This window comes from Myotis davidii, unplaced genomic scaffold (assembly GCF_000327345.1).
Source record: "Myotis davidii unplaced genomic scaffold, ASM32734v1 scaffold299, whole genome shotgun sequence".
In the NCBI taxonomy this organism is placed as follows: Eukaryota; Metazoa; Chordata; class Mammalia; order Chiroptera; family Vespertilionidae; genus Myotis; species Myotis davidii.
In genome coordinates this window covers 9,446,767-9,458,315 of record NW_006293088.1, presented here as the reverse complement: position 1 = coordinate 9,458,315, position 11,549 = coordinate 9,446,767, and the positions used below count along the sequence as shown (strand labels likewise).

At 52.5% G+C, this 11,549-nt stretch overlaps 1 protein-coding gene across 1 annotated transcript in view; it reads right to left on the bottom strand.

Annotated features, from left to right (window-relative positions):
- Nucleotides 1–5,303: 5,303 nt before the first annotated feature.
- Nucleotides 5,304–11,549, bottom strand: part of RPL22 (ribosomal protein L22) — a 6,719-nt gene continuing 473 nt past the window's right edge. Inside the window, exons 2-4 of the mRNA XM_006766762.2 lie at nt 10,324–10,428; nt 7,522–7,646; nt 5,304–5,504 (exon numbers count right to left, since the gene is read on the bottom strand). Of these exons, the coding sequence (XP_006766825.1) occupies nt 5,360–5,504; nt 7,522–7,646; nt 10,324–10,428 (375 nt within the window). The 3' untranslated portion in view covers nt 5,304–5,359. The remainder of the gene's footprint in view (nt 5,505–7,521; nt 7,647–10,323; nt 10,429–11,549) is intronic.

Below are 11,549 nucleotides of genomic sequence, written 5' to 3'. Positions count from 1 at the left end.
TCACACGCACGGGGACTGTCGCCTCTCGGCGCCCGGCGCGTCCCCGACTCGGTTCTAACCCCCTTTCGAAAGAGGATTAGAAGGGAAATGTGTCCCGCACGTGGGGACGGGGCGCTCGGTTGGCCGGGTCGGATTCTCAGAAACATCCGTGCAGGCCGGCTCCTCCCTCACCCCATCGCACCCGCTCCGCCGCCACGTGCCCTCTTCCAACGGCCTCCAGGGGACCCAGACCTGGGGCGGGGGGAGGGGGTGCGGACCAGCCTTCTCTGTGCCTGAAACTCCCTCAGAAGCGACGGGGCTCCGGCGGGAAAGACGCCCTCAGCCCCGTTGTTAAACGTGAAGATGGGGCCGGAACTTCAACTGAGCGCAGCCAGGCCACCCCGCTGCCTGTCTTCGAGCTGCTCTCAGGGGCCAGTCTCCGTGGCCGCAGGATGGCCAGCTCTCACCTAGGAAGGCAGTAAAGGAAGGGCACCCTCACCTCACTCCTGGGGCCACAAACGTTTGGGGGAACCCACTGGAGCCCATGTGGCTGCCAGGGACCTGCCTGCCTTGGGAGTCAACAGCAGAGGGGGCCCTCTGGTCCTGGCCGATGCCCCACCCCTGCCACACTGGCATCGCCAGGGCTCACCTTTGCTGGGGCCTTCGGGGAGCCGGGAGAGTGTGCCTGTCCTGGGCAAGACCTTCCAGAGAGGTGGCCACAACCCAAGCCAGTGTCTAAGCTGTGTCCAAGCGGTGACCAGGGCAATGGACGGCCTGGAAAGACGTGCAGCCACCTCTCCCTCCCCTTCCCATCCAAACTGGTAGCCAGCAGGCCCCACGCACAGCTTCTCCGTTCGTTCCTGGTCGAGGGCAAGGTGCCGGGAAGCCCTTCCCCGGGACCACTATTAAACCCACTAGAGACGGAGGAGCCCACGCAGGCAGCGGCAGGGCAAAGGCAAGGTGGCAGGGAGGCGGCTGAGAGCGGAGAGCTGCTGGGGGCCTAAGGCTGTATTTCCCATCACCAGGCACCTCGCAGAGGCCGGAACCACCCGCCCTCCGGCAGGCCTGCCTTTTCCCTGACAAAGCTATCTTGCTCTTCCCAGGCCTGCTAAGCACCCAGGAAAATACACTGTCACCAAACATGCCACCCCCTCTGCAACCCCCCACCCTCCCAGCTTGCAGGATGAGGTCAGGACACTTCCACAGGTGCCTTGTCCCACTTCAGAGAAACAACAGTTCCCATCACCACAGCCACCCCTGCACACACACACACACACACACACTGACCTTGGCTGATTCCCAAGACCAGCTAAGAAAGGGAAGACGGGGAGAACCATTCCAGCTGCTTCACTGGGGAAAACTGGAGTTGATGCTCATCACTCATGAGCCTCTCTCCATCCTGTCCTTGCCCCCCAAAAATGAGCGTACCGGAGCCGCCTCTCCATCCTGTCCTTGCCCCCCAAAAATGAGCGTAGCCGAGGCCGCCTCTCCATCCTGTCCTTGCCCCCAAAAGTGAAAATGCAACCAATTCTGAGAACAAGGAATTAGCCATTAAGGATTACAGTTTCAGGAGACAAGACTCTCCTGTTTGCTGCTCAGAGCTTATAATTACACTTCAGTGAAAATTTGAAATAAATTTTTTAAAAATTAATGTAGCGGTTAGCCCTGGCCAGACTGGCTCAGTGGTTAGTGTCCATCCTCAGCTTAAGGGTTTCGGGTGCAAATCTGGTCAAGGGCATGCAGCACCTCAGTGGCAAGTCCCTCCGCTCTGGCAGGGGCGTGGGTGGGAGGCAGCTAATCCACGTGTCTCTCTCACGTCCATGTTTCTCTCTCCCTCTCCTCTCTCCCTCCCCGCCCCCCTCTGGAAATCAATGGAGAAAACAGCCTCAGGATTAAACACATACACAAGCACCAAGGAAAAGATGGTCCCCGAGGCCAGAGCTGCCAGTTGGTAACTCGGCACATGCCCTCCTGTCTCTGAGCTCCTCCTCAAGGCAGGCACCCCGCATCCTGTGAGGACAGTTCCCTTAGCAGCTTGGCCCCTCATGGCCATCTGATGGCCCCACGTGACTAGAGGCGGTTTTAGGGCAGTGAAGTGCCATCTCCCACACCCCACCAGTCAGCAGGTCCCAGCTCTGACTGGGCCTCAAGAGCAGGTGCGCCGACACTGGCAGGACTGGCAGGACGGCAGTCTCCCTTGAAATGAGGGGTAAGCACCCCCATGTACAAGGCCTCTCGTTTGCACTTGAAGCCCCTTCTCTGGGGGAGCCTCCTCCCGCCAGAATCCAATCACTTGGGGTGGGGGGTGGGGCCGTGGCCGTGAACCTGAGGAAGTGCTTGTATAAGCCTTAAAGCAGCCCCTGGACACAGCCCTACCTGCTTCCGCTTGGCCTGGATAGCCTAGAAGAGAATGTGGATCCGCAAATCCCAACGGTAGGAAAAGGTCTCGATGACAAAGCCTTAGGGCACCTTCCGAGATGAGCACCCCCCGGGCATCATTTAGGCAGCCCTCCCGCTTTCTCCCCAAGGCCTCCTGGCTGGGATGGCAAAGGCCCAGGCCAGGCCTCTTACCTTCCAGAAAGAGGCACCAAAGCAGAGGCTGCTCACAACGCAGCCACACCCGCAGTGGGAACCCAGCCAGGCTCCCCGGAGGGTGGCTTCTGGCCCAGCCGGCCTTGCTCTGTCCGGGGTCCCTTGGCACTGCCCAGTCTGTAGCTGGCCCATCAGGGACCCACATCCTAGGTGTGTCCGCTCCTCCCACTTGATAAGCTTGGGGGGAGGGGGGGTGTCACAGGAAGGACCACAGCAGCGAGGAAGGAATGGAAGTGGCCCCCAAAGCCAACTTCGGGCTCCAGCCTCGCAGGGGTCCTGCTCACCTTCCGAGAAATCAGTGGCCCCTGAAAAGGCTGAGCTCCAAATACCCCAGCCCATTCTGCGACTTTGACCAACCATCTTTAAATGTGTTTGATAGGATCGACCCCTCTGCCTGCCCCAGGCTTCTGACACATGGGGAGCTCAGGCCCTGGGTCTCTGGGCCGAGGACACCACTGAGGGAAAAGCAGGGAGGGGGTCAAGGGGGCTCTTGAAAGGAAAACAATGATTAAACCTCCAAGCGAGAGCCGTGCCAAGGTAGACGAGCCAGTGGTGACCAGTCGGCTGAGAACAAGGCTGTTCCAACTTCCTATTTCCCTGCTTTTATGATCTTAAATCTCAGCTCGAAGCTCCCCATGACCCATCTGCTCCTGCGCCTTGAATATCAGATCAGGCAGGTGACTCAGGAGGCAAGACACAAAGGAAACAGGGCTGAAGTGTTTCCGGCACAGCTGGTGAATGGTGGGCTGTAACCCAGGTTCACCCTGCACCGCCCCCCTCAGAGACACCCCTCTGAGACGCCCCCCTCCGAGACGGAAGAATCGCCCCACTGGAGAGCTCAGCCCTGGTCACTGCAGGCCTCACTGAGGCAGTGGCACAACGAAGGTGAAGAAAACGGGCTGAGGAGCATTTTCTTCTCACGCTAATGAAGACCAAGATCACTGTCAACAGCAATTAATCCGTGAGGACAAACAAAATTTTTGCTTCTAAATACATCAACATGACAATCCCTTAAAAGAAAAAAAACCCTTGCACAGTGCAGTAGCCACATTAGCCACTTTAATATAAAATGTGATCAAAACTCAATTACAGGAGTTCCAAAAGGCATAGAAAAACCAATGTTTCAATTTAATTACAAGTTTTAAAATCTGGGAGGAGTTTTTTTTTTTGAGTATATGCTCATTTCAGCCCAGTGGTAATATTTTACAACCAAAGAATTACTACAGGGCAATATCAATGCAACAAACAAGTAAAACGTGCAAACCCAAGTCATAACCTTACTACACAGATCTCATCCTGACAGGGGAGCCAGAGCACGGAAGCCTCAGTTACATGTGGAAGAAACCCCGCCTTCCTTCCGTGAAGGGAACATGCAAACAATTCTGCTTTGGGAAATTTGCATAGAAATAGAAAATGCTAGAGCCTTCACGGCAAATGAAATTGCAAAGCCTCAACATGTTCAAGGCAATCCAAGCAGCAGCAAATGCTCAATTGGAGCCCAGGTAGGACTCCAACATCTCATTTCCGGCTGCGCCGCTACAGAGCACAAGAATCTCAGGTGTGGAAATCAGCTGTAGGCAAGCTCTGTAAAACATGGATTTCATGCACCAGAATCTTAAGACAATGCAGACATTTCTGCAGAACTGTTTGGGGTTAGAAGGGCGCCTAAGGCATCCGGGTCTCTCCAAAGTCACTTGAAAAATCTGGTTTTGTCAGCAACGGTCACATCTGTGCGACCTGAGGTCGTCCCCTGCAGACCTTGGCCTCTGCCACGGCAACAAGATCGCGAGATGAGACGTCGTGTTCCTTTGCTACCCCATGTCATGCAGGAGCAGACTGTGGTCCTGCTTAGTGCCAGATTGCATAATGGCTTCTGTGTGACACCCAGCCATGGCCTACATGATGGGAGTGACCATCCCCTGGCATCTCAACATTTCTTTAGCCTCAACTGTCTGTCTCCCAATCACTTGTTCCTCGTGCCCATTCGCCCCCACCACTATCCCCCCACCCCCTCCACCTGTGAAGAGACTCGGGTCTGAACAGCAGGGACTTCCCCGCCAGGACCTGCAGATGCTGACATCTGGAAGCTCTATTCTTCCTCATCTGCAGCTCCCCCTGCTGGAGGCCAAAGTGACAGTGTGTTGCAAAGACTTGGAGAAGCCAGGACTATTCACAAATTCACTTTGTGCACTTTCAATTTAAAACCTGGGACTTTTCGAGTCGTCCCCAAACCCTTTCCTGGGGGCAGTGGAGCGCGCAGCATCGCCAAAGGACCAGTTTATTTCTAGAGGAAGAAAACAGATTAACATACATAGCAACTGTAGTCAAAAACTAAAAAGACAAATGCCCCAGCCCCCTGCGTCTAGTGACACTGCCGTGTTCCCACCAGGAGGAGCTCAGACGGAAGTCACTGGTTTGCTTTCACTGAGTAAGGAGCCCGCGCCTGCTGTTCGCCTGAATCCCAGGAGAGCGCCAGACGAAGCTGTCACTTCTTAAAGCAAAACAGTGACTAAGAGCTCACATCTCCACACCCTTCACCCGATCGATGTCAAACCCTGTCAGTTCCCTTGGGAGCCTTACTCTTCCATGTGGGGTGACTACCACGAGAACTGACATTTTCAAGCAGAAAAAAGTCTAATTACAAAGTGATTGGCGTCCCAAGTGAAGCCCTTTGACTATGATTTCCATTTTCTGTTCAATCCATACTGTAGAGATACAAGGAAAACCACCGATTTGGTTCCCAAGTTTTATTCAAGAACTCATACAAAATATGCCAGATAAAAGAGCTTTAATCCTCATCTTCCTCCTCCTCTTCATCCTGGTTTATCTGGAAGTAACGTAATTCGTAACTCTCTTTGCTGTTAGCAACTACGCGCAACCAGTCACGTAGGTTATTCTTCTTCAAATATTTTTTGGTGAGATATTTCAAATACCTGCAGAGAGAGAACATTTGAGAACTCCTCTAAACACTCGGCCTTCTTTACTCTCAAACACTGTAACTTTTATGAAACGCTTGCATTCAAAGTCATTACAATTCAAGGTGTTTCCCCACCTTTCAACAAATGGCAAAGATCAGGCAAACATACCAGGCCAATGGTCTAACAAGAATAAAGAGCCACATCTCACCTAAACTGGCAATAAAAATGAGAACAGATAAGATGTAAGAGTTGTGCGTGAAATAGCAAGCGCCTATAAAATGATTTTGCGTGACCACTGGAGAAGATTTTATGGTTAATTGACACATAACCTTAGTGCCTGTTTCTGAGAAAGCACGAGGTCCCATGAGCTCATCACACCTCCTGGAGTCAGACCTCCTTGGGAGTGGCTCAGGCTGCGGGGACTGCTTCTCAGGGCTGTGCTAGACGCTCCCTTCTGCTCTCTGACACTCGCTACCCGATGCCGGGACAGGCTGCCACCCGCCACCCTGGCCCCAGTGCTGCGGGGAGAGCACCCCCTCCTACTCACCTGCCTGCTTAGGAGGCCCTGGGTTCTATCTACTCCAGACCTTCCCAGAACCACAGAAAGGGGGCTAGACGCCAAGCAAACCCACCACTGAGCAAAGTAACCCCTCACCCAAGTTTCTCCCCATAAAACAGGCGCCGTATCTGACAGCTCGGACTGTTCAGAGGACTGAACGAGACGCACAGGCAAGCTGGCATGTTAACAAGGACCCACATGTGAACGGATACAGTCACATCTCCAAGAAATGAATCCGGATCAGCAGCGCTACACCAACAAAGTATCTTCACAAGGATGTGAAGACCTCAGCTGAATTCTACCGTTTCCTACATAAAAATAAACCACGCTGGTTGTGCCATCCAACAAGTACTCTCTGTTCCTTTATTATTTCTACCGCAGGTACTCGGGTGTTTGAATGTTTCAGACCAGAACGATGCGGAGGAGCTGAGTGGAGCGCGGCAGTTCAGAGACAAGCGAGAGGAAGTTTAGGTTGGGAGCGCCTTGGATGGTCAGAGAAAAGAAACCTTTCTCCAGAAGGGAAGCTCCCACAGGAGTGAGGCTCCTTTCTCTCACCCTGGAGGAAGAACAGGAAACGTGAGGACGCAGGAAGCTGTGCTGGGAGACCTTCTCACCAGGTGGGTGGATCAAACAGGTCACAGGAAGATCAGAGCGTCTTCCTCAGGCTCCGGAAAGCCAGCGGGTTGGTTGTGAACACCCTGGAGTCCCTCCCTGAGCTGCAGCGATCCCTGCATCCAACCCGTCAGCCAGGCGGAATATGAGTCCTTCACTTACGCTTTTAAGTCCTCTCTCAACTGATCTCGCTAAAAATAAAAGGCTTCACTATAACCGATTTGTCCTAACACACCTTTGAATTTCCCGCTAATTGACAGTTTGATAAAACCTAAGAATATGCCCGGCTCTGGGCTAGGAGCTGCGTATAAACATGTTCAATTTTAGCAATTTGTAGTGTTTTAACTTCATCCTCAAAGCAATAACCAGATAGCCCTGGCCAGATGGCTGTTGGAGCATTGCCGTGCGCACCAGAAAGTCGAGGGTTTGATTCCTGGTCAGGGCAATGCCCAGGCCGGGGGTGCCATGCCCAGCCGGGATGCCTACAGGAGGCAACAGATTGATGTTTCGCACAATGATGTTTGTCTGTCTCTCCTCTCACTTCCTGTCTAAAAAAACCCTGAAATTTCAGATTCCTCGTACAATTATAATATTTACAGATAGAAAAACATGGAATTAAAATGGAAAGCTCTTCACTGAGGCCTAGAGGGAGCAGAGCAATGCCATCTTGGAGAATGCAACCTACCCAAGTCTGCCTCTCTTTAGTGCCTGAAATGCTACCAAAAAGTTGAATACTTTTACCTATCATAGCAGCATTCGTTCATTCACTGCTCCAGTTCGCAGAATAATGAGACCCACCCTCCAGTCCTGGGGCAGGAGTCTTCCTGCTGGGCGCAGGCAAGTAGCACGCAGCCCCCCTACCTTTTGGAAAAAGGCACCTCGGACGTTACAGTGATCTTACTCTTGCTTCTTTCAATGGTCACCACCCCTCCGCCGAGATTCCCAGCTTTTCCGTTCACTTTGATTCTCTCCTGAAGAAACTGCTCCTGTAAAATCATCCCATTGACCGGTTAGCAAAGTGGCAACTTCACCCCTCGCACCAGACTGCTGCGCTTACGGAGTCGTTCCTCAATGCTCACACTTCGGTAAAAAATGGCAGCACAGTCCTAACTGGTCTGGCTCAGTGGATAGAGCGTCGGCCTGCGGACTCAAGGGTCCCAGGTTCGATTCCGGTCAGGGGCATGTACCTTGGTTGTGGGCACATCCCCGGTAGGGGGCATGCAGGAGGCAGCTGATCGATGTTTCTCTCTAGTCGATGTTTCTCTCTATCCCTCTCCCTTCCTCTCTGTAAAAAATCAATAAAATATATTTTTTTAGAAAATGGCAGCACATCGTCAGCTGTTAACACAGGGCCTAAAATCTGACGGCGAGAAAACAGCACTGTCGTCCTGGTCAGTGGGGCCCACTTGGCTGAAGTATTGTCCTGTACACTAAACGGTGGTGGATTCCATTACCCGACGGAGCGTGTGTGGAGGCAACCAATTGAGGTTTCTCTCTCTCTCTCTCTCTCTCATCTTTTTTAAAATAGCACTATTCAACTTTATTTACAAGTCTAATATGAAATCAAAATCCTAGCATGGACATACTTGACTGGTTCCACACAAGATCAAATGTGTGTCCACATGGAAGACACTGACTCAGGGGTCAGAGATCGAGTAGACGGGAAAGCCAGGCCCAACTGCTGCAAGGCTGGTGCAGGCAACCAAAGCTACACGCAACTTCGGAACCTAAGGAGCACGAAGCACTGTCCTCAGCAACCTAGTCCAAGGAGCAAACACAGTGATACCGTGGCCAGTGTGCTCAGTGGTTAGAGCGTCTGCCCCAAACCAAAGGGTCCAGGTTTGATTCCGGTCAAGGGCACACTACTTGGTTGCAGGTTCCCCGCCCAGGCGGGACCCACTGGGGAGGCAACCAATTGATGTGGCTCTCTCACATGGATATTTCTCTCTCCTCTCCCCCTTCCACTCTCTCTAAAATCAATGGAAAAAACATCATGATTAACCCAAAAAAGTAGTGGCCAAGCCCTGGCCGGTTTGGCTCAGTGGATAGGGCGTCGGCCTGCAGACTGAAGGGTCCCAGGTTCAATTCCAGTCAAGGGCATGTACCTTGGTTGCAGGCACATCCCCAGTAGGGGGCGTGCAGGAGGCAGCTGATCGATGTTTCTCTCTCATTGATGTTTCTAACTCTCTATCCCTCTCCCTTCCTCTCTGTAAAAAATCAATAAAATATATTTAAAAAAAAAATAGTGACCAAAACAATCCCAGATCCGCTCCGGGGCCCCGTGCCTGGTACAGGAGGGGCAGCGGCCAGGAGCCCGGAGACCTCTCAGCAAGCCCCATGGACCTTCAGGGGTCTTTCTCCAAAAAGGAGGATTCTTTCTGGTTCTCTTTTTCCACCTTATTTGTTTTTAGGTTTTCTTTCTATTGCAATGACATGAAGTCCCTTTCAGCTGCAATTCCTACAATCTTCTATTTAAACCTCCAATGCACAATAAACTGATGAGGAAAGTGATTAGGTCAGAACGCTTGACTTCTGCACCTTAGACTCATAGGTGACTCACGTTTTCTATCCTAGGGAGACTTCTAGAAGGAAAGACAACCAGACACAGGTGAGTGAGGGAAGGGAGAAAATAAGCCTGATCCCCAAGCGCAGTTCCGGGGGGAAGAGAAATGCCAGCCCCAGGCTGCGGGGTCGGAGCAGCAGCGCTGATTGTCTGTCTTCATTCTCCTCCTTATAGTCCCCACGCAATGGAACTCATACACATGCGTTTCAACAGTCTCCTCGTTTTCGAGATGTGCCTTCACTTTGTCTTCACATTTTGCTACCTGGTTCCTTATAGGAAATCTGAATTAGAACTCATTTCCTAGGCACACTTATCTAGTATTAAAGTGAGGTGTTTGTCTTTTAAATGTTTTTATTGATTTTTAGAGAAGGGAGAGAGAAGCATCCTGAATCTGCTGCCTCCTGCACGCCCCCTCCTGGGGATCAAGTCCCAAACCTGGGCATGTGCCCTGACTGAGAATCATCCAGTGACCTCTTGATTCATGGGTCAACACTCAACCACTGAGCAACACTGGCAGGGCAAGGTTGGCTTTTCTATATTTAAGTGAAATAGAGGACTACTGGGGAAAAGGTCAAATACAGAGACAGACTAAAACACCCAAGCTCCTATTACAAGTCAGCACGCGGGACATTTCCCCACAAGCACGAAGCTCTGACCCTGGATGACAGGGCAGCCTGAGGAGATGCTGCCCCCAGCCCAGCAGGCAGGGCCAGGCCAGGACCCGGGCAGCCCCTGGCCCTGAGGATCCGGTCTATCACTTTAAGCTCAGTCACACCGGAGTGCAAGGGGGATGTGACCTGAGGAAGTCTGCCTGCTTCCTGGTAACTTTTAAGTAAAATCGCGTTGGACACTAAAGGAGGAAAACAAGAAAAGGAGGCAGTTCTCTGGCACAGATGTGCTAAGGTCCCCCTTGTCACAACTGTTACACACACACACACACACACACACACGCACACGCACACGCACACGCACAAGCACATCCAGGCGGAGAAACACCCAGACCCGCCCCAGTTCCAGCAGAGCCAGAGGCTGGAGCGGCCCCGGGGCCTCCTCAGCACCATCTCCAAAGCCCATGACTTGGCATCCAGGGCACAACTTACAAAGTTGGCAGCGTCCATGATTCCGTCTTCTACGGGGTGGGTGCAGTCCAGCGTAAACTTCAGAACCTGCTTCTTTTTTTTGCCCCCCTTCGCCAGGAGCTTTTTCTAAGAAAAGTACACAAACAGAGATGATGGCACAAGCTCCCATCCACACACACAAAATTAAAATAACCAAGAACACCGAAGGTGTAAAAAGCCCATTCAAATGCAAAACCCATGGAGTCCTGTTCCCTTCCAAGGGCGCCAGGAGCCGCCCTCTGCCCAAGAATGGAGGAGGGACACCCCGCAAGCTCAGGCCTTTTCCAGGGGAAATCCTTCCTCAACTCTGGACCCGTCCACACCTTCCAGCCTCCCCCATCTCCAAGGGCCTGAAGGTCTGTTGGCACATGAACCACAATAAACTACTTTCCCCGCTCTCTCTCCGCATGGAATTTCCATAAGGACTTCATCCCGGGACCCAGGCACAGGCGTACAAACGCTCTGCATTCCCAAAACAACGCTCACCCAAAATCAATGCTTGTCCTGAGGCTCCAGACCAGGGTCCTGGCCCAGTTCAGCCGGTTTCCCCTAAGCCTGCCTCCCCGCGCCCGGCAGAGCAGCAGGTAGCTGTACATCCCAGAATCCCACACACCCAGCGAGCAGAGGGTAGGGCGAGCGTGGGTTCCAGCCCCAACTCCACCGTCAGCAACTTCTGGCCCTTTCCAACCACCCGCCGGCATGTATCCGACACGGTTCCAGCTCCTTTTCCCTCCCATCAACCTCCTCCCTGTACAAACGCCACCATTAAAAAAGCATCTGTACAATCTACTCACCTGTAACCGCTCTACAAAGGCCCTGCAGAACCTAACACCTGGGCAAGGACACACCCTAAAGCCCCCTTTACGCTTCGAAGAACTTCATCTAAAACTTGCAATCACTGGGCCAACTTTTCCAACGTTCAGCTGCTGCAAAAGTCACTGCTTTTTTCTTTTTTTTTTCTTTTTTTAAGGCCTCTCCTAGTTACAATCCAGAGGGCTGCTTTCAGATCTACCCCCGGAAATACACAACCAGCAAGTAAAAAACAAACAAACCCTGCCATCACAGTTTTAAACCAAAAACACGCCAACGCACAGACGCACCAAAAGCCCCCGCGAGAAGGGCAAATGGACCGAAAATGTTGGCAGGGGCGCCCCAGTGTCAGGGGAGGGAGGAAGCCAACTCTCTCCCAGCGACCCGCCTAGCGGGCG